Source organism: Chroicocephalus ridibundus, chromosome 20 (assembly GCF_963924245.1).
Source record: "Chroicocephalus ridibundus chromosome 20, bChrRid1.1, whole genome shotgun sequence".
Lineage (NCBI taxonomy): Eukaryota > Metazoa > Chordata > Aves > Charadriiformes > Laridae > Chroicocephalus > Chroicocephalus ridibundus.
In genome coordinates, this window is record NC_086303.1 from 3,137,070 (window position 1) to 3,159,959 (window position 22,890).

A 22,890-nucleotide genomic window follows, 5' to 3' on the forward strand; every position below is an offset into this window, starting at 1 on the left:
TGGATTAGGGGAATGACGCTGTTATTGCAGCTGCTCTTTGCTCAAGCTCCCCAACCTTAAAACTAGCGAGGGCATATGCCAGCTTCCAGCTTTCATACAGAAAAGGCTCCCCATGCCACACCATCCCAGAATTTGTCAAGTGAGGAGCATGCAAATCTATCTCCTGTGGCATAAAAGGCCAGAGAAGAGAAGGAAGCTGGTCTTTAGGGTGCTACTTTAGAAGCGCAAAAATAACCTTCACCTGTAGTAAAACTAAAACAAAGGCTCATTTACGCAGCGCGGTACTGCATGTGAAACCCAGAAATGTACAATACGCTCCTCTATTAGACTCGCTGAGCTCGGTCACTTGGGGCAGAATTTATCCTCCAAAAGCTACCTGAACCTGTGCTTGTTTGCAGCCCCTCCCCCAGTCCCCTTTTAAGAAAGGCCAATAAAACACTGCCCTCGTTGCTGTGGCTCCTCACAGAAGCTTCTAAGTACATCATGACAGCAGAAACGTAGGCTTGGTCCTGAGACATGGGAAAAGGGTTTGTCCTCCATCCGTGACAAAACCATGGCGGGCACACCGGTGGTGCTTCTACACTGTCATTCATCTCACAGCAAACCAAGAGATTTCTGTCCGTTCCAACCCTTCTAAGCAATATCCATGTGTCCCCGTAGATTCCCTATCGTGACACACATCCCACTGCTACTGTAGCTACGCTCGGGCTCTGTGAAAAGATATTTTCTTGAAAACTCACGGCAGCGTGCTTTGTCTTTTACCGTTGGGTCAGATACCTGGTTCAGAGCACAGCCGTACACCTGGTTGAGCCAGTACAACCACAAAGAACAACTCTAGCAGGAGGAAGGGTGAAAGCAGGGACTTCAAGCCGGGCTTCCTATGGAAGCAGCACAGCAGAACCTCAACAACATCAGTTTTTAAAAACTGTCAGAAGGAACCAAGTCAGTCCTACCTGCAGCTGGTTACTGCTGACTGCACTTGTGGATGACTCTCCTGAGGAGCAAGACAGAATCAAAACTCAGCAGTATTTCCATATTCACCCTCCATCAGATCTCTGTGAACGCAGCAGGAGTTGTGCAGCCTCCTCCCGGTCAGTTCACCACTTTTGGCCTATTTACAAGTCCCGTTTGAAGATCTGAATGCCCTGGCTTCACGCATGCGATTGCACGTAGTTTCCTTACCAAAGGGGATGGGAAAGCATTTGGCTCAAACCACTTCTGATACTCTGCCCAAAACATTAGGCCAACTTTTCCTAGTGCTCCAGCATGTGACAGCAAACTGCTGCAACCTACACAAAAGGCAACCAAAGCCAGGCGGATAATACCACATTCATCTGGGCACTGGATACGAGACAAGTTGCAGCAAGAGGAACAAAGGCAGCTATCACATATGAAAGGCACCATTAAAACCAGCATGCCTGAAATTCAGCCTTTTGGCTGCCCTGAAAAGCCCTTCTCAGTAGCCTGCGAGAATCCCAGTCCTTCTCTCCTGACCAAAGGCTCCTCCAGAACTCATCAAGCAACATCTAGAAGCCCAGCCTCTCAGATCAAGGGCCAAGAAGCAATTCAAAGCCATGCTTCAGCCCGCTCCTTGTCTTGGGATTGAGCTGCTGCCTTTGATGCTCCAGGACCCTTCTGATCCAGAGGTGGGAAAATTCTCCAACACCCCAATTAAGGCTTCAGTCCATCACTCAAGCCCTCGTTCAACTTTTTGCCAAAATGACTCTGCTGGTCCCTAAATGCATCTCCCCGCCCCCCCATCAGCTTATAACTCGCATTTCATACTCGCTACGTCTGCTTCCACATGCCCTTCTGGCAGCTGACCCCAAGTACCACGAAAGCCGGAAACATTTCCTTTTGTTCCCAGCATAACAAAGCAGATTTCAAAGCTGATCCACCCTTCCAGAGCACTCACAGGACTCGCGTGCAGAAAGCAGCGGCCTGCAATGCTGTGTCAGAAGGCAAGGATGACCACAAGAGAAAACCAGTCAGCGCCTCGTTTCCTACTGGGGTTGAGAAGCCTGAAGTCCCCGAGAGGACAAGCAACAGGTGAAAAATGACACGGGGCCCTGTCAAAGCTCAGCTGCTCCTGCAGGACATGGAGAGCTGCCAGCTGGGGACACTGCCACATGTGCCACACTGAGACGTTTTGGAAAACGTCTTTGGAAAAAGCTGGTACCCTTCGGAGAAGGGGGACAAACAGTCGTGTCCCTTTCTCCAGGTCCACCACAAAGAGCAATGGGAGATGGCCCTGGCAAGCTTAAGAAATGCAAGAGATGAGAAACACATCAGCAGCTCTTCACCTCCACTACATCAAAGGCTCCACTGCATCAGTCATAGCGCTAATCGCATTTAAAAGAGCGGACAAGTCCTGGAAGTTGAGAAAACTCAACCGCATCCCTGGATTTCTCCCACTACAACAGTGGAAAGGGCTCTAGGTTTGTTACACACACAGGAACACTTTCCATGGACTGCAAACCCTGAAGTCACAGCTATTCCCTTTCTAGCTGTATGTTAAAAGACAGGACCCTGCTCCGGATCCTTAAGAGGCTGAAGATGCTTCCTGCAACCTCTCCGTGAAACGGGGCTTAGAGGGCCTGTGGTACCGATGTCTTCAGGTGTTTCGGGGAAGAGATTTGCATCAGGAACAAGCAGATGCATTACTTGAAGATTTTATTTTAATCTGACACATAATTATGACACCCCTTCACTCCCATTAATCAAACCTAGACACAGTAGCCAGAGAAAGGCGCAAAGCCGTCAGGAATAGCTCGCACTTGAATAACCAGCAATAGCTGCATACTGAAAAGACGGCCCTGAAAGCTCCTGGTTCAATGCCTGTCGCCGAAGGGCTAGTCCTGGCCGAGACTGCAAAGCACCAACCTGAAAAGCACCCTAACTTTGCCTCGGGCAGCAAGTGGCTTTGGCAAATCCTGGTGGGAAACCAACAACCTCTTGTGCCACCCTACACAAGCCAGGAGAGCAGCAGGACTCAAGGAATGAAAGCTGTCACACACTGCAAGAAGGGGGCGGGGGGGGGAGAAAAAATCCACAGGTCTCACAGGGCAGTCAATGAGACATCACATCGGATCCGTGTTATCCTCCGTTCATCCTCAACACGAGACCTTCTCCAGGTTTAGAGTCCAAACTAAATCCTTCCACAAATTCCTGCTCAGGACTTTTGAATAAAAGCAAGTGATGTTTCTCCTCTAAACAAATCTTTTGTTGTTGTTGTTGAAGGGAAGCCAAAAAGCCCAGCGACAGCCAAACACAAGAGACAAGGTGTTCCCAGATCCTTTGTAAAGCACAGAGGTCCCTGTGGGAGAAGGGGGCTGAGTTCGGTACTTAACCTGGCTATATCGTGGATTTTCAGTCAGTTCTAGAAAGGGGCTCACTCTACACAGGTTTGTTTTCCTCCTTTGTTAGTTTACATCTCAAATTAGCTGTAATACACAGCGGGATGTTGATTTTAAGACCAGGATAGCGGGGCAAGTCGTCTGCTGATACCAACATGCAACGCCAGCAGGTCTTTGAACTCAGCTGATGGAGAATACGCCTCATTTAAACGCTTGCTTTGGTCCCTCTCACTGCTAACAACAAGGCACAGCCTTCCACCCCTCTGCATTTACTTGACTGTGCACAACATCTGCTGATTTTTTAAGTTCACGGAGTAGGTCCTCGCAATCTCTTCGCTGTCAAAACAGCGGAGGTGCCCTTCCTCCGTGTACATTTTGTACAGGAACGTTTAGATCTCTCCTTTATAAAAGTGAAGATTACCAGGAAACAAAACAATTGCAATGCAGCCGCCCCACCCAGCAAAGAGTTTAATTGTTCCAGTTACTCTCTGCCCTCTATATTTCCCTTAAAGGCAGCTCAGCAAACAGCTCTGCTTTTTGGACAGTCACTTACCTTTTGTTTTCCTATCCACCGCAACGGGCTTTTTCGTTTCTGCTGTGAGCAACAGCTCGTAAGGGTGTTCCTCTTCCTCAGCTCCACTTCCCTTGCTCTTTCCTCGTGCAACAGAGACCTAATGAAAAACAGCATAATGTAGCGCTCCACAAAGCAATGCTATTTATCCCGGCGATCAAGCACAAGGCCTCTTTATGCCATGGTTTAAGCAAGGGATTGGCAGAGGCGACACCTTCGCTGTGGAGCGTGATCCAAAATGTAATACGCCCCCCACTTTTTTTTTTTTGCCCCTCAAAAAAAAAAAAAAAAAACAACCACCAACCCCCAAACCCCTTTATTTTCTAGTCTTTAGGGCTGCTGCCAGCTTTTTAGCGCTGAGCAACTGATTCAGTGCGCGAGGGCTGCAGACAGCCTGGACGGGGAAAAAGAGCTGAGACCGTTATTCCTGTTCATCCCAACTCAGACTTGCTGTTGCTATTGGAATTTGCATCGTCACTCACTATTTAATTGCTGGCCCTATTAGGACATGGCTTAAAAAAAAAAAAAAAAAAAAAAAAGCCCAAATCCCTGCCACCTTCTCCGAAGTCTCAGCTGGAGCATTTCTAACCTCAGGATGCACGGTGTTTTTAGGACTAAAGAGCCCTCAAGCAACACTGTATAAACTCAGTTTAACCTCAGGATGTGCAGCAGCGAGTCTGCTCGCTTAAATCCCCAAAAGCCTCTGATTAGAGCTTGTTTGTGATATTGGCAGCCCCTCCAGCAAGCTGCTCTGGAAAGCCACCATCCACGTGCAGGAATGCGGTCCCGCTGCAGGATCCAGCTGAGTCTTGCTGCAGACTCGCACACGTTGGTCTTCCTCACCACCAAGGATGATAGGCGTTCCACATCCTTAGAGAGCCACCAGTGCCACCCTGGTGCTAATGGGGCCAAACTGGGCTTCAAGACCCCCTGCCTGCATGGTCAGCTGCCTTTCAGCACCATCTCCTGGCCAGACCCTGGCAGGCTGATGCAGCCCTGGCCCAGGAGCCATCTGTGCCCACGGCCAACCGCAGTGGGGTCAAACCCAGGCCAGAAAGCAAGCATCAATCCCGACCTGCTGCCAAGCCAGGGAAGGACAGGTCCAAACAAAACATCTCCCCAGGGAGGACTCCTGTAATGGTCACAGTCTCCTGGGACTGTCTAGACAGCGGACTAGGCACCAGCTCCAATTTCATACAATCGTCTAGGTTGGAAAGGACTTTCGAGATCATCAAGTCCAACCATTTCTTCCCCAAAGAGAAAGCATCAGAGTTGCTTTAAGGGCAAATAGGTACCTCATAGAATAGCTTGGGTTGGAAGGGACCTTCAAAGGCCATCTAGTACAACCCCCCTGTCACAGGCAGGGACATCTTGAACTAGACCAGGTTGCTCAAAGTCCCGTCCATCCCGGCCTTGAATGTTTCCAGGGATGGGACATCTCCCACCTCTGGGCAACATGGGCCAGGGTCTCACCACCTTCACAGGAAAGAGTTTCTTCCTTATATCTAGTCTAAATCTCCCCTCTTTTAGTTTCAAACCATTCCCCCTCACAACGGGCCCCCACTAAAAATTACCTACCCGACTGCAATCTAGCCAGGACCTCTGGAAGTTTAGGGAGTCTTGGAAAGACACAGAGGAGTCAGCAGCACTGACAGGAGTCCTGCATCCGCGTACTGTTTCTGCACAAGCCCAGCTGGCTTTTAAATCGGCTTTCTCAATGGGAGGAAATGGGTCACGTCCAGCAAAGAAAGTATTTATTCTACCTGCTTCAAGCATGAGCCGTCAGGCAGACCCGCTCCTTTTCAGGTGAAGGAGCTCATAATGAGCAAATTAAGGAAAAAAAAACAACTCCTGACCAGATGGTGGCACAAAAACATCAGACCATAACAGCAGGTAACAGGCTCTCGCCAGAGATCTTGGAAAAATACTGCACAGCAGCAGCCTGTCCTCACAGTTGTAGCCTGGACCTCAGGCCAGGCATTAGAATTCTCCTGAGACTCCTGCAGGTGACGAGGACTATGCTGTCCTCCATCAAATGCACCGAGTGCATTCAAAAGCAGCTCCCTGACAGCACACAATTCCCAGCTTTTGCTTTGTTAACTTTCGCGCGTGCATTTATAGGCCTGGTCGCACTTTATTTCCTCCATCTCTCATCCTTCCAAGCTTTAAATAGAGTCTCAGGTTCAAATTCACTCAAAATGAAGACCTTTGTTTGCTGGAGACTGATGCTTGCTCTGGAGGCTCTGCAACCAGGAGTAACAAAATCATCAAACAAAACCTTCTCCCAATTCATCTTTCATTTATTTATACATGTTGGTTAGCATGTATGAATATTCACTATTAGCAAAGCCCAAAAATAAGATGTTGTTAATAATGAGCACGCTTTTTAAAGCGTACTTAGTCCACAGCAGTGGACTTTGAAGGACTTTTTAAAGGGCAACTCATCTCGTTTCTCTCTCCTCCCCCACCAGAACTGCAGATCAAACTGCGGGAACAAACACGGCGCCTTGGCTTTTGTCTGCACTTCCCTTTCGGAGATGAGTAGTAAACAAATGAAACTGAAGTTTAATTTGACAACGCAGACTCTTATTCAGCTGCAAACCCAGAAGGTTTCTGCAGATAGTGAAAGGCGGCACTCGAGCACCTCCAAACAATCAGCTCTTTTGCCTGTTTGTACTAATGTTTTTCCATGATGAAAGTTAAAAGTTTCTTGTTTATGCACATCTGCTTTGACAGATAGCCCTGTATTGGCAACAGAATAAAAAGACTACTTTTGAAACCAGAGTTTGGCCCAACCCCAGAGCAGTCAATGACTAACTGTCCCAGCCCTAACGCCAGAGCAGGTCTGGAGGACAGCAGATCAGGATGCTGCAACGAGACGTTTACAGCATTCCCCAAGCGCATTCCTGTTCCCGCCTGCCCAACCCAGAGAGAACATGTGCCGAGATGATAAATAATGGGCAAGAATCAGAAAAACTGAGCACCCCAGAAATAGTAAGCAAAGAAAAAGAATCAGACCCAAACCTGCCTTATCGGGACATCTAGAAGGTCATTTCCAGGCAGCGACACACGCTGCCTGCAAGTTCTATCAATGGAATTGGTTGCAAATCAAGATCTCCCCAGCGAGTCGCTTTGCATTCAAGTCTATTTGCCAGCAAGATTTCCTTTAATGGATCACATTTCCAAAGCCTTTAGTGGCAGGACAACACAGCAGGTGTTTTATAATTAAATATGGCAAGATAACTCAGCAGGAGCAGTCAATGCACGTTTCCCTCCCTCGTGTTTATTGTCATGAACAAGTTCTGCTTTCCAATTATGCCGTGACCTGCTACCCAGCTCTGCTCTGCCCAGGGCCGGCCACGGGACTGGTTATCACACACTGCAAAACCATTTTAACAGCAGCGGAGAGATCAGTCCACGGTTTTGCATTTCAATTTTACTGTTTATGCGCTGTTTGGAGCTTTACTCTCTCTATAAAGAGCCAGTTCCATTAAAGCAAATAGCATTTACTCATGTCTCGTGGAGATTTGACATACTTCAGAAAACAGATCACATTTATGCCTTGTAGGAACTTCAGCAGATCAACACATTCGAAGCAAAGCGTGTGGTGAACTGGAGCCTGTTCCGACAGCGAGAGGCAGCACACGCTCCATTCGTTTTACATACAACCTACTGCATTTGGAAAAACCAGGAAATCCACAAGATTTGGTTTTGCTTTGAAGATTCTCTGGGGTGTCAGCAGAGGTTGCCAAGACACATTTGTGGTTTCGCACCCCCCTACGCACAGGACTCCTGGAGAACCCTCACATCTCAGGTTCACAGGCAGGTGAACAGAAGTGAGCGATAGGAAGCCCAGGAGCAACAATGCAGAACAAAAGAGCTTTAGTTTCATCAAAAAGCAGCTCACGTGCATTGACCTCTGCAGAAGACAGCTTTAACACATGCTGGGACAGATTCTCTGCTGAATTCAAGCCCCTGATCCCTGTTCACGTCAGCAGGACCCCCAAGCCCACGCATCTCCTCCACAGCTGGAAGCTAAGAAGAAGCAGGAACTAACGGCCCTCTGGGTTTCACTCTCAAGTGAAGATGCATTTGGTGGGATCATTACAAGTGGGCAACAGTCCACATCGCAACGTGCTTCAGAAAAATCTCTTCCTAAGGGAATTCTCAGCCAAGAATAGGAAAGTAAGGCTGAAGGTCAACGCAGAGGTGCCCTGGAAGAACCGCACAAAGGAAGTTCCCACGGCAAGTGACAGCAGCAATGCTGGAGTGAAAGAAAACTTCCCTTTCACAACCTGACTTGCAAGGGAGTTGGCTCCTTCCAAATTATTAAAACTGTTCTTTAGGCCACACTCTTCTAAAACACCCCAGATCAAGTCCCACGTACCTCACAGGAAGCACCATGGCCTATCTTCTTCTCCACGTGCTGCTCCTCCTCTTCATCGGGTGGTGGCTTGGCAGGCGGGGGTGGACGCTCTCTCTGCAGTTTAGAAGACCACAGTCAACTGCGTTGCGTTAAAGCATGTCCCCTTCTGCTTCCACTGGCACTATGTCCACGCTGCCCTGAACGCAGCATGGTAAGGACCTCCTCAAATTAATCTGGGTGGAGGAGTTAGTCCTAACAGCTCAGAATTTGGTGATGGTTGCTGCCTTTTCTCCTCCTTCTCCTCCTCTTCAGCAGGACACCAATTTGGGAGAGCCCTTTCTGCAGATTCACCCTACCGCAGTCCTCTGGATGGAGAACACTGACCACCCGCTTCTGCTCCGCAGCGGTCACAAGGCCAGCTCAGACCCACGTGAGCACCAACTGTGCTTTCAGGAGAATAAAACTGCTCGGCTGGAAGGTGCTGTGTACACAGGTTTATTGCTTCATTACTTAAACCAGTTCGTTCAGACCCAAACTGGTAATCTCAGCTTTACACAGTGAAGGTCAGTAATGAACTCGTGCAGATGGGTAGAAAGGGAAGACTCATCACTTGTGTCTTAACGAAACAGTAACATGAATAAGTGATTCCAGAGGCACCTTTTATAGTGAAAAACCCTGGAGATCGAGAGACAATGCTGCACTGCATTCCTCAAATATCCCAAGATTGCCTGTGGGCAGCGAGAGCTGCTGCCTTGTCTCGCTGCGGAGGGAAACGCATCCCGAGGTCACCTCCTGCCCTGCAAGAGCTCCATCTAATGGCACAGGGAAAGACGGCAGAGGCGATCCGCTCACTCCAAAAAACTCCAGCTAAATTTTGGGAGAAACTTCAGCAAGCTCCTAGAACACGTTCCTCTTTCTTCTCCCCGTCCGCTGCAGTTCAGCCTCTCATCTTTTCTCATTTGTGACAGAGCTGAGCTTATTTCACATCAGACACTATTAACACAGGACAGCACATAGCTGGATATAAACCACCAAGATTTAGTCAGTAACAGGACTTAGCGCATCTTGTATGGCATACCCTAAAGAGAGACCTAGCTGAAATGTCAGTCGTCTACAGCTTTTGTTTCATTTCCACTATATTTTCTAATAGTACAGGAAAAAGGATGCACCTCTTTGCAGGGAGAGAAGAAGCACGGTTACAGTACCACCAGCAGTTTAATTGTTCATTGCCGCTTTGCCTTTTGTGCCAAACTCCATCCACGAAGCAGGCTTTGTAAAACCAACCAGAAAGCAAACCCAGAAGCTGGCACACAGCGTGCTCAAGGCCGGCATCCCTTCTGCCCCTTCTGCACTGTCACCGATTGCTAAGGCGGCAGCAGATGCAACTAACGGATGAGGAAGGCTTCTATGGAGACAGTTTCAGGAGCTTTGCATTGCCTTGTAAAGCCTTGGGTACCCTCTACAGATCTCTGCAAGTAATACACGAAAAACGCTTCCGCTGCCAACTAGTTTCCAACCAGATATTCTTAAAGACAATTTCTTGAGAGTGTCTCTTGGGCAAAGCAGAGAGCAAGAGAGATGAGAAAAATGCTCCACACAAAAGCTTCCAAAGCTTTCTTCTGCACGAGAAGTTAGCCCTTCAGCTAAGCGCAACGTCCTGACGAACCAAAACTCACAGGCACCAGCATTCAACTGCCAGAAAACAGAAGGATGCAGCGCGAGGTGACAATCAGGCATGGAGAAGTGGGCACTTGCGGGCAATACAACACCCAGTGGAAAGGAGAGGTACCTGCCTGCTCTAATCAGTGTCAGGGGTGAGTTTAAAGATCTCCTCAAGCTGGGGATAGGCAGCCTGCTGCAAAATCATGAAAAGTTACCCGTCCTTCTAAGGCACGCAGAGATGAACACACAGAGGTACCTACAGGCCTGACTCCTGCTGCTTTGAGACCGGCTGATTCCGCTTCCTTATTGACGGACTCTCGATCGGAAGATCTCCCACTGGCAAGGCTGTCCAGGGAGTGGCAGGACGTTGCGTTGTATAAAGCTTCATAGGGGCTCTCCTCTTCGGGGTTCACATCAAAATCTAGGATCAGTTCTGTAACCGCTTTCTCCACGTCACCTGTGAGAGGGAGAGAGACACAAATACATCACTCAGGGCTTCTGCCCTTGGAAAAAGAAGAGTCCTAGCAACTGCTGTGCTGTGTGGAAGCCTACCCTGAGATATCCGGCACATGGGATCAGCGGCTGGAACAAGCGGTGCTGGAACAGTCTTCTCCGCAGCTTTGGCACTTTTCTTCCCAATGGTGTAATCTGCAATGAGGGGAGGGGCGACAGGGTCAGTTTATGTCAACCTGGTTTTACGTCCACTTCAGCATGTGGTGCTTCCTCCCTTGCGGATGGAAGGCCAACTGTCAGCTCATTAAGTTTCCAAAAAACCAGCAAAGTACATTACTAAAGCTTGCAGCTCAGATCCCAAAATAGAAGCAGGCGGCCTCTTTAATCACATGCACAAGGTTAAGGATGGTTCTTTGAACTTTTTAGAGTCTTTAATCAGAAAGCTGCAAAGCTCCTGCACGGACACGACGTCACGGAGCAGATGACTTCATGCTGTAGACACAAGCTACATCACTAACCAGAGATGCAGTCCGGTCTGCTGGAGTCATAAGACAGCAGAGAAACCAATTCTAGCTGTGGTCCCCTAACCACAGGCACAGCCAGAACCATTAAACTTCCACGAATAACGTCAGACAGTAACATCTCACGCAGCTGGCTCCCTCGCAGGAGCAAGCTATCAGCATTTACCTGCAAGAACTTTAGTTTTAAAGCTCATCTGTGTCTTCAATTTCGGAACGGAGCTAATACCTACCAGCCTCACAGGCAAGGCTTAATTAAAAGCCTGCAAAGTGCTTTGAACCTGTAAAGCTCTCGAATGCTAAGCATGAATAACGCACACCAGTTGCATACGCTTCTGATCTTTCTCCCCACAGCTGAGAGGAAATTGAGACAGCATAATTACAAGGTATGAATTTAGCTAAGATGCCACATTTCATTCCCTAACTGGGACAGACACAATGGGCCCAGCTCCTTTATAAACCACAAGTAATCAAGGCCTTTTCTGCAAATCTCATCTGCAAAATCCATGCCCCAGCTTCACAATGAAGTGAGGGGTAGGATGTAAGATCTGTGGATGACTATTTGCCTACACAGACACATAAAGGACAGTTAATCCAAACCCATTTCTAAAGCTATTACTTGGCATTCTGCAAGCAGATTTAGGCTATCCTTAATTTTAATTACCTTCTAAAGTGAGTTAAACAAAGCTCAATTAAGCCCATTTAAACTGCAAAAGTCATGTCCCACTCCTTCAGCAAAGGAGTTAATCCCCTTAAATCTTCCCCCTAGAAGATCCCCCTGCAAATATTCGGTCTGGAGACAGTTCACCCGAGCCATTAAGCATCATTCCTTCCAACAAGACTCTCAGCGAGGGAACTGAGGGACCCGGCCCAAAGCTGTTTTGCCTTCAGCACTTTCCAGGACTAGAGAACAAAATCCTGTACTTGCACTGGCACAATTATCACCCCAAACTTCTCCCCCCTGTCCCCACACAGGGCTACATCACTTACCTTCGATGAGAGCTGCTATGTGTTGGCTTTTCTGAGAAGGAAGTTCCCTCACAATATCCAGAGCTGTCAGGCCTCTGTTATCCTTTATGTTCACATCAATACCTGTAGCAATAGGCGTAGAGAAGGCAAAAGCGAGAATATTTTTGAACTATGTGCAAATTCATGTCTTTCAGCAAGTCAGATCTTTGTGATCTTCACCGGGGGGAGCTAAAAAATGCTCTGGAGAGGCAGACCTAAAGCCAAACACCAGGAGATAACCTCTCCGAGGAGCTTTCATAGCTGGTTGGAGACACATGCCGCCACTATAAAGGGGTTTCCCCAAGTTCCGGGTGAAGGAATCACCAGGTTATCACTTCCAAAGGGGATCATTCTCTCACCTGCAGCCAGCAATATTTGTACCACATCTGTCTTGCCAAACAAAGCAGCTTCGTGCAAAGCACTGCCTTTTTCAGTCTGCAAATTAAATGGAAAAACAGCATGAAGCTAGGCAGTGGGGAATGGCGATGGAGGCATGTTTTAGAAGGTTACAGAAGCAATAAATATACGGCATCATATATGAAGTGTGGGCAACAAGATCTACAACTGCAGACAGACTATTGATATTATTACAATGCTGCGAATGTGGAATGGAAAATGGGGATGGTGTCTTCAGAGAGACATGCGGGCCCAGGTTAGAGACCAAGGAAGGACTTTCCTCAGCTTAGCGAGAGGTCATGTCCTGAAAAGGAAAGACAAGACCACCACACACAAGCTATTGCTGTGCAAACAGCATATTCACACGTGGCTTGATAGGAAGAGACACAGTTTGGCTCCATCGCTATCAAGAGCTCATGGTATTGCGGGGCAGAATAGCTCAGGCGAAAAGGCTTTTTTTCTCCCTCGCCATGTGCCTGGGGCTTTTTGTCCAACTAACAAGCAGGCGTGAAGCGTGCACAGCACCGGAGTCCCCCTGAGCAGCTTCTCAGAGCAACCAAGAGCTGAACAAACAGCCCAGAGGAAAACAAAGCTATCGCTCGTCTTTCATAAGCGATCCCTGAGGGTTAGGAGGAGCTCTCTGTACGACAACTACGGGGGTTCTCCGTCCCCCGGCAACTAGACCAGCCCTTCACACACAGACACACGAGATACCTGATAGTTGCTATCCATGCCAGCATCCAGGAGGACGTGGACCACAGTTTTGTGACCATTCCTGGCCGCCAAGTGCAGAGGAGTATGTTTCTTAGTGTTGCAGCTTAAGAGATTGGGGTGAGCGTTCAAGAGCATCTTCACGACTTCCAGCCTCCCATAGAGCGCAGCCAGGTCCAGAGGAGTCTCAAACTTGTTATTGCGCATGGTGGGGTCGGTCAGCTCCTCCAGCAGGACCTTCACCACCTCGGTGTGGCCGTACTGGGCGGCGCAGTGCAGCGCCGTCTCGTTGTCGTTGTTCTGGGGGGAGACCAGAACGTCAGAACCAGGGAGAACAAAGCTGCTCCATGCCTCACTCAAACCATTGAAGTTTAAATGCAAAAACAAGACCAAAAAAAAAATAAAAAGGCAATCGGGAAGCAGAGAGCTCAGTTTGAAACAGAGCCTGGAGGAATGTTTTCACCATCTCAGTAGCCATGTACCAGGCACAGACATCCCCTCGTGAGCTCATCCACCAACCCACCCAGAAAAAGCTTCAAAAACATTCAGAAAAATAAGCTTTACTCAGATACGGGAAATCTGCTCTACACGACATAGGTGCTATATGTGGAATAGGCTGCTTTCAAAGCACTGAGGTCAAAAACCAGGGGACCACGCTAAAGCTTAGGGATTGTCAAGCTGTATCTGGATTCCCGTTAATTCTGCACCTGGGGAAGGCAGCCTGTTATTTGTGAGCAGCATCCCACGCTTGGGGGTGCCACAAAAATAAAAGGCTGCAAGATACGGTAGGCAAACTGCAGCATGAATTCTATCTGCTGTAGCTTAATCGTCATCATTTTAGATTTAAACTTCAATTGTTTCAAATCCTACTTATCCTGATTATAACAGTCATTCCACCTTTGCAATTCTGAAGCTCGCAAGCTGGTTTAGAGAAAGGGTGCGTTGAGTTCCATGCAGTTCGTGAATTAGAAAGCAGTGCAATTAGATCACTCCACTAACAAGCCCTTGTAGTCGAGGTCTCGGGTCAACGGAGGGAAGAGTTGTCCAAGCGACAAGAGAACACCTCCACAAGCGAAAGCCAGATCCAATTAAGGCGTGCAGCATCTGTCAGGCTAAAAATCACTAACACAAAGCACTGAAAGACAAGCAGCACTAACATTGCACTTGCAGGTGCAAAACAGGATCATTGTCAGATTTGAAAGAGCCTTCTCTAAAATTAAATTTGCCTCAAGTTTCTAGTTTTACCACTGTGTGTTAGACACAGGGGGATTTCTGTTAAAGCACTCTGGAAAAAAATACTATCTAACCATTTAGCCCAAAAAACTTTAGTATAAAAATCGTTACTCGCTTAAACCTTAGCTGAAAGAATCATCATTGAATTTATCATTTTTAAGAACAGTTCCCATTAAAAAAAAATCCCAGAGAACACAGTTGTCTTCATGGAGTTAGAAGTACTACTAAAGAAACTGAATTTGATCAAAGCACCTTCCTTTAGGCTTTGAGAACACGTGATTTTTTTTTTGGATACCGGCTTGTAGGAGCAGTCAGTATTTTGCACCATTTCACAACCACGCTGCAGAACTTGCTCTGTTGTACCAGCACTTTAATCCTATTAACGTGTTAAGTCATTCTAGGGACTACAGGAGTCATGCATGCAAACTCCCCTTTGTTTTTATCTGGTATTTGCATCATTTTTCAGCCACGTGAAAAGCATAAGGGAAGCGAGGAATCCTGGAGAGGCTCCGCAGCTGCAGCCTGTATAAAAGCTAAGACTCAGAAGGCAGGGAGCAGCAACAGCCACATGCAGAGGTGAGACATGTCAGAGGGCACGGCATCACTGTTAGCACCAAAATTCAAACAGGCTCGATACTTGGAGCGGCAGAGGCAGCCATGGTGAAAGAAGGCACATACAAGTGGACAGAAGTTACTGGAGAATAAAGAAGTCCGCACATAAAATACACGTATGGAGGGAGAAGGGGAGAGAAGAAAGAACTACAGAGATTACAGCTATCAGTCAGCTTAAGCTGCTGGTCTCGAGGCATTTAAAAGGTTGGTAAATCGCATTATTCTCCTTTGAGAGCGAAGGGAACCCGGGTACCGACGAGCCCCTGACACAGCAGCCCGAGGCCCCAGCCTGCCCCCCAGCACCAGGGAGGCTCCCGGCCAGTTCCTGTGGAAAGAGTCGGTAACGCCAGCCCCTCTGGAGCAGGGGGATCTGCCAAAGAGCCACGCAGGGCAGGCACTGCTCATGCCACACTAGCCATGACTACAGGGGACTTCCACTGCCTGACCATCCCTCTCTCATCCCTCCCTGGCACAGACACCATATCCCTCAAGGGTGCTTTAAAGCACGCAGCAACTCCAAACACCTGCCTGACAGCTCTGAAATGTGAACACAACACCCTTTAATAACATAATTGTTGAAGACTTCCCCCACCTTCACTGCAATTTAGTCTCATTTTCCTTAAGCAGGTCAGGGCTCTGACGCTTGGGATGAAATCCCCAGACTTTCCTCCTGCAACAGAGATCACCAGGTGGTAAAACTCCCCTGAATCATTACAGCAAGTCTTTCCCCATCACAAACTGTGTACTGGAAACTCCCGCTATTGCACAAGTCTTTATTGCCTTCGTCTTAGGAGAGCTTGGGGGAGCCAAAAATGCTAGAGCCGTGCCAGGCAAGGGAGTTTGCCTCCCTTCCCCACATCGCCTCTCCTAAGCACAAACCAGAGCGGAGCTTGAACACTGAGCACGAGCGCTCAGACATATGTATTTATCAGAGATGGAAAATGAACATTCCTTTCCAGCAGCCAGAAGGCATATGGGTTCAAATTTCAAAACTACTTCTTAGAAAAACAGAGGACTCAACAGGGCCCAGGGGCTGCATTCCTGCAGGAATCACAGCATCCCCCCCCCACTTCACAGCCGGGAGCGAGAAACTGGGCTCGTAGGATGCCCACCTACAGACCACAAAACGGGAACGCCAGCAGAAATGCCTCTGCTTTCATATGGGCTCCATCGAATTTTTCAAGCCCTGGTAACTAGAAACCACATACCATAGCCCTTACGCTCCTCCATCAGGTGCTGAAATGGAGAAATCTACAACCCCTGAAAGTATATCTGCCTGCACCCCTGTTCCTAACGCACCGTAAGGGGGCTTCCATTGAAGAAAGACAGACTTTGTTTAAATAAGGGAAAGTTTTCTAACTTTCTAACCTGCAAAGATTTGAACGGTTAAATAAGCTGCCGAGGGAAACTAGAGCTGTCCCTCTCTGAGGTCTTTGAGAAGCTGCCAGACAAACACTGGCCCAGAATGGTTCAGGTGGACCTGATCCTGCCTCGGAGATGGGGAAAGAGGCTACAAGACCCTTCAGTTCCATCCAGTTTATTTCTGAGATCCCTTTGTAGGAAATTTGTCCGTGCATGCATGTCTAACTGAAGTTTGCCCTAGTAGGAACCTGTCATTTTGCTGCTCCGGTGCCACATCTGGTCCTAAAGCCACATCTGATCCTGCTGGCACGCGCTCCACAAAGTTTTGCTTAAAGGCAGGATGAAATGAGAGGGAAAAAAAAAAAAAGACAGTAAGCAAAATCCAAACTTCACCAGGAGGTGACACCCAAGGCACATCACAACCTTGGGCACAGAGCGGGCTGGGAGAGTTGGCTGGAGCTGCCCGGCCCAGCTCTACCATCTCCTCCCCTCCCCTTGCAGCACAGGATTCCCATCACGGCACTGCCAGCGGCAGAGTAAGGAGGAACAGGCCTCCTTCCTTCCTACAGGTGCCCAACAATGCCAAACACATTTCAGAAAAAAAAAAAAAAAAAAAAAAAAAAGAAAAAAGGAGAAAAATGATCCCCATATGTCCAACAAGCTTTCGGGAGCTCTGCGGGTGGGTTCGCTGCCCGGTTTCATTTGCAGACTCCAGATGGTTGGCTTCCACTTTTCTCAGCAGCCCATTAAGATTTATAGCACTCTAAATCCAATCTGCATGATTCATTTGCTTCCAATTAGAAAAAGACAAAGGTAGTTTGTGCACTGCACAAACCTGAGCTATGTGACAGCTTTTTCTGCTTTGGCTCTGCTCAGCTGGCTGGTTCCTTCACACAAATTAAATAACAAAATTCAAGATAGCAGGAATTACTGAAGCAAAGTCGCTGCTCCACCTCTTAACTTTGCTTCTATTGTTTGCTTTTCAGAAGTCCTTCAGGCCCATAATAGACACGCTGCAGACACTCCTCTTGCTGAAACCTCAAGATGTTGAAAAGGAAGGGGCATAAAAAGAAGCTGATAACTATTTCTTTGACTTTTAGGAGAGCAAGAAGCTTCTGGTTTTCTTATCTCTTCCTCAACAGGATATTAAATTGTAGTTCAGCCTTACAGAAATGCTTTCCGCTCTTCGAAATATCCCAAAGTGTTTGGAAAGATGAAACACCCCACTTCAATCGTTTCTGTATGACGTCCCAACCTGCAGGGGAGCCGAGAAGCTGGAAGCACCAACTCCGCAAAGGCTCTTACGCTTTGCACCTGGGGCTTCTGTGGGTCTCCCACCCGCAGCCAAGCGATGGAGAAAACCTCAGGGTTTGTACTACAGGTATCATTCCACACGCTCTTCAGCAAACCTGGTCAGAAACTGGTGAAAAACCGGTCAGAGCTTGCGATGACCCCAACAGGTTGTGTATAAGGCACATTTCTCTCCTTAAAACAAAAGAGTTCAAAAACTCTAGCCTTGACCTCGAGAACACTACAGTCACCTTGAAAACTGAACTGAGTTCAAAAATAATCCACTTGTCAAAAATATAAAATCCAAAACAGAACGCTTTGTAAACAAAAATCCCCAAGAAAGTGAGCTCACTGGATATTTCATCTTTATATTCCTTCTTCATTCAACATTTCAGTGCTGGAGTGTGTAAGATTTTACTGTTACTGACATTTTAGAAAGCTCCTTTCAGGCAACTGAACTGCTCCACTACGATGTTTCCCCAGACAATGTTTATTGCTGCAAAATTCCTGTCTGGATTTTTGTAAAAATCACAGATAGGGATGAGCTTCATGTAAATCTATTTGTGCTTAAAGAGGTATGCCCTGGAGTATTTCCTGAAGCAGAAGTCTGCAAAAGCAAACGCAATTCCCAGCGGTTAGCAAGCGCAGGAATTTTGAATGTGTGTTTTGAAGGTACTGCAGATCAAGCAGAGGGAAAGTTTTAACTAAACTTTGAGAGACAGAAATCTGCCATGGATGGCTGGATCCAAAATAATTGGCTGGAAGCAAGCGTGGCGCGGGGGCTGAGAGCAGAAGTATCTCGGGATAAATCAGCAGACCATTATGCCATCATAAAATGAAAAACGGTGTCTGAGAAAACACCACCAGGAACTTTCTTATCTGCTTCCCCAATTGCTCAGCATCAGTGCATCGTAAGTGCCGGTGTCATGCCTTTTTGTAGCTCAAGAACAACTAAAAGCAAGAGAGGAGCAAAACAGGCAAGAGAACAGGAACAGAAGACTAGGGCTGAAGGGTCAGACGACACAGACTTAACATCAAAAAAAGAGAGACTGATGCAATAAGCAGGACATGAAGGACTTGGGAAGGGAGGCGTGAACATTACTGCCTTCCCTTCTCCCCACCACCACCAAAAGTATTAACTGTCCATTCAAACGACAAATACGTTATGCATTTTGTAGGAGAAAAGGCATGAAAATTCACTCCAAACAGCCCACAGAGAAAACGCATCCATGTTTAAGCAGGAAAAAAAAATTTTCCTTCTCTTTGCATTTGCAACATTAGCACATGAAACAAAACCTAAAGCATTTTAATTGAAATAACGTTACCTTTGGGAAGTCATCCAGCCAAATCAAGCAAACTGACCATCACCGTGAGTCCTACAAGGCTAAGCAATGAAGGAGCCCCCAGGTAAGTAAGGAAAAGCTTCCCTTAAATTATGTTTCTATAACTGCTTTGAAGAAAGAAGCCCACAGTAAATAAACGGTCGCATTTTCCTTGTCCCCCAAGCAGCTGCAAACCCAACAGGTCTTATTGCAACTGGCTGACATTGCACCTGGAAGCACGCGAGTGCAGCTTGGAGTAATGATGCGGTGAAATGCTGACAGCAAAGTACACACCTTGGCATTGATATATGGGTCAAAGGGGCCGTACTTTTTGAGTTCTTTGATCTCAAGAGCATTCTACAAAAAGGAAGAGGAAAAAAGAAAAAAAATGTGACAATGAAATGGGTGAGATATAGCAACAAAGCAATGGGTGAACTCCCAAGGGGTGGAAATGACAGAACACAGCATCTCCTTCCAGTCAAAGCTATTACCAGCCGAAGCCATTCCAGCTGCCGATTCCTGTAACCTGAACCACACTGCGTCCCATTTACAGGCTCCGAACACAAGCAGCACGGGCTATTCAGCTGACTTTTCTCCTTTAAAAAGGCTCCTACTAAACAGGCATTAATGAAACATTACCTGGAAGGATTACACTAAGCTTTTAATCATTTGTGTTTGCCTTGTACCTGTCCTACTCGGAGCAGAACAGTTTACGCTCAGGGCCCTCGGTCGACTCTTATCAGGTTGATCAGAAACAGCTAACTCCACTTCTCAAACCTATTTCAGCAGACCAAATGCCTGCAGCTCTGCCTGAAGATGTTATTAACCACAGCCCCAAACTGGAAAACTATCAAAGACATTAAACCACGCATTTTAGTTATTTCTGATCAATCGAGGAGTGGTAGTGAATAGCATTACCATGATATTTTTCGTTTTGTGATGCCTTAGAAGCAACCATTTCGCCTTGGAGCAGCCTGGTGCATCAAGTCAGCTGTCTGACACTGAGGAACAGAAAACTTAAGTACGGCACTTTGGTGCCCACAAGGTACGGCTGGAAGCAGGATTAGGATTCCTGCATCCAACTCTGAAGGGAGCTTTGCTCCTCGGCTTCTGACAAGTATACACCGCAGATCAAAATTAAACAGCAGAAACTCGCAGTTCCCAGCTGCTCATCTTGACTTTGACAGATTTTGCTAAACTTGAGCCATGAGTGTCCGACCAACTTGTGAATTAACTTCTGAATGAATATATTTTTAGCCTTGCGGCACTAAGGCAGACAAACTTATTTTGGTTTACTCCTCTCCTCCCTGGATGAAAACCCGAGTGGTTCAGGAGTTGATTCACAGGGACATTAGCTATTCCTGCCTCAGGGACAGGACAACCAAGGGCTAGTGGAGCTTTAATTGTCCGATTTGGATCTATTACTGCACGTCTGCCCAAGCGCACTCAGCCGTAACTGGTGCGGTAACGCTGCTCAACTGGCCTCACGCAGTAAACCAGTTCCCTTATCGAAAACCCTTTAAAAAAAAAAAGAAGATAGATATATTTGGGTCTTCCAGCAGTAGCATTTCAGAAGTTCCCTGGAATTGTAAGATACCTGCTGACTTCCAGGGGGAAGTCACACAGGAGCCAGCCCTCTAAGGTGGACACAGCAGCCCCTGTACAGAATCGCTGTCTCATGCAAATCAATCCCTCCTCATCCTACACCAAAACTGTCAGCTTGACAGAGGGACGACACCCACCGGAGTTTTATTTCTTGCCTGACTGAGAAAACAATTCTTTAGGATTAAGCTAGGGGTTTATCTGGGGGCAAGTAGGGTTAAAATGATCTTACAACTTAATTAGTTAACTGGAGCAAGTGCTAGAGACAAGCCAGGAGAGTAGCTGAGAGAGCGTGGCCAAACAAAGACTAAACAAAGCTGCTTTGATTAGTTCTCAAAGAAGGGAGCCAATGGATCCTTTCACAGAACTAGAAACCTTCTCAGCTATCCAGCAACTGAAAGGAAAAACTATGGGTTAGTTTTGGAAGCCCGGTATGAAAGCAGGAGGCCACTGCCCAGAAGTTGAGTGGTTCTCATATTTCTGTATCTCTGTATAAACATATATACCTCACTCATTCAACCACTAACTCAGAACTGGAGGGATCTGCTTTTGGCAGTGCCCTTCTTATCCCATTAGCATGTAGGACTTTATAACAATTGCTACTAGTTTGGGAAGGCTCAGGAGTCAGCTGAAGTAGTCTCTCTCCATCCGCGGGAAGCAACTCAATGATATATTAGAGAAAAACGGGCAGACCTGCTCGTTCACTTTAGTATGCGAAGGTCCCTGGTGGATGAGGAGCTTCACTATGTCTGCGTCTCCTTTCCAAGCTGCCAGGTGAAGGGGGTAACAGCCTTTACAGTCTGCTACGTTGGTTAGCGCGTCGTTCCTCAGCAGAACTTCCACCACATCCCTGCAAGAGAAGGAAACTCGAGTCCATACGATATTCAGGCTTTGTTTCACAGCTCACATTCTGCAGTAAGTATTTCACAAAAAGCTAATTTGCAAAGGGGTATTTCAGAGATCCTCTCGAAATGTGATTTTAAAGTGTTCCTATTAAATGCTGCCCAAGGGGGGAAAAAAAAAAAAGGAAGACTGCTGGGATGAGCTCAGGAAAGATCTGTGTTACCTTCATACTAGTGGAGCTGAATAGGGGCTGAAGTCATCCACAAGCCACTCTGGTGAAAAGTGAATCGCACCGACGCAATGAAAATGAATAAAGATTTTAACTCTGTTCAATTTCTCAGTATCTTTGGTAGCAATGAACAATACGATTTACCACAGTGAAGCCTGGAGTTACTCAAAAACGTAATATGCACGAAAGCAAATTTTGCGTGGTGCAGGCACAGCAACACATCGGACACCAGACAGACTGCAGAGGACTGTTACTGGAGAAGCCACCTTTGATATGTTGTTATGTCTTAGCCAAATTGCTTATAAATAAAAGGGTGGTTGAAAGCCTCAGTGTTTCACCAAATTTTTGGAGAGGTACACTCATACTGTGCAGCAGCCAGTGCCTCTATAGCTTCAGTGCACCGATGTTCTTCGCTTTTTGACCTGAAGATGGTGTAGTGTTGCACCATCGCCACATTTTCAGTGGAAACAGCATTAGGCCGGTGAATGAATTGCGCAGAAACAGTAGCTTGTAAAGCACACAGTATCCCCTGTGATCAAAGGCATTTAAGATGACTCACTTATGACCATTCAAAGCAGCATGGTGCAGTGGAGTGTATCCAGTACTGTCAACGCAGTTCACATTTGGCCCTCTCCAGATGCTGCAAGACAGAAAACGGACAGGGAACACTTAGGCGTACAGCAAACAGGGACAGCGGGCGAGGACAAGCTTCAGCAGAGTTCTCACACCGAGCTGGTTATCTGGAAGCAAACCAGTGGCTGGAGAGCTGCGGTTAAGAGTAGTGATACAGAGAAGAGACAGCACAGCACTGCGTCGAGCAGAGGGTTAGTGTCACAAAACACACAGCCTACGGTGCAGGGATCCACCACTCGACGCTTTGTCTGACCATCCCGGTTTTAAATCAGAGCTCCCACGTTCTCCTGCTACTAGGCATCTTTCAGCCATACATGTGCTTGGCAAAAAGCATCTTCAGAGGAACACGGCTATTAAAGTTAACCACAAGAGACAGGAAAGCATCGACCCACCGCTAATTCACACCCCGCTGAAGAATTTTGATGAGTCTGGGAAACCCTCTTCCCTCCATGGCAGGAGTCACTGGGGGTGTAAGTCAAAGACCACGGGATACAAAGCCTGCTCCTGGTCACCAGCGTGATTCCACGCCGACTTCTGGCTGTCCAAAAATCATTTCCATCTGACAGCTGCTGGCAGTCGATACGAAAGAGTAGGTGGTCTCTGAGCACTTCTGAGAATATTGCTTAACTTCCCTCCCTTGTTCAGAAGTCAGACACTTTTTTTTAAGGCTTTAAGGATTAACACCCCAGAGGATTAATCTTCCCTCTAACCCCTGCAAGGTGC

General features: G+C 47.2%; 1 protein-coding gene across 6 annotated transcripts in view; it reads right to left on the reverse strand.

Annotated features, from left to right (window-relative positions):
- The window catches only part of ANKS1A (ankyrin repeat and sterile alpha motif domain containing 1A), a 113,979-nt gene that overhangs the window by 63,383 nt on the left and 27,706 nt on the right, over positions 1–22,890 (reverse strand). For 3 of the 6 annotated variants that reach the window (XR_010073844.1, XM_063356892.1, XM_063356891.1), the window contains exons 2-11: positions 22,094–22,174; positions 21,156–21,312; positions 19,155–19,217; positions 13,045–13,341; positions 12,294–12,369; positions 11,917–12,018; positions 10,508–10,603; positions 10,216–10,412; positions 8,315–8,407; positions 3,910–4,027 (exon numbers count right to left, since the gene is read on the reverse strand). Coding sequence is in view for 5 of the 6 variants with exons in the window: in XM_063356892.1 (XP_063212962.1) it covers positions 3,910–4,027; positions 8,315–8,407; positions 10,216–10,412; positions 10,508–10,603; positions 11,917–12,018; positions 12,294–12,369; positions 13,045–13,341; positions 19,155–19,217; positions 21,156–21,312; positions 22,094–22,174 (1,280 nt within the window). In the remaining variant the exon portion in view is untranslated. Of the gene's footprint in view, positions 1–3,909; positions 4,028–8,314; positions 8,408–10,215; positions 10,413–10,507; positions 10,604–11,916; positions 12,019–12,293; positions 12,370–13,044; positions 13,342–18,863; positions 18,883–19,154; positions 19,218–21,155; positions 21,313–22,093; positions 22,175–22,890 lie in introns of those variants that run through there. The other 3 variants (XM_063356895.1, XM_063356894.1, XM_063356896.1) reach the window with 3 other exon arrangements.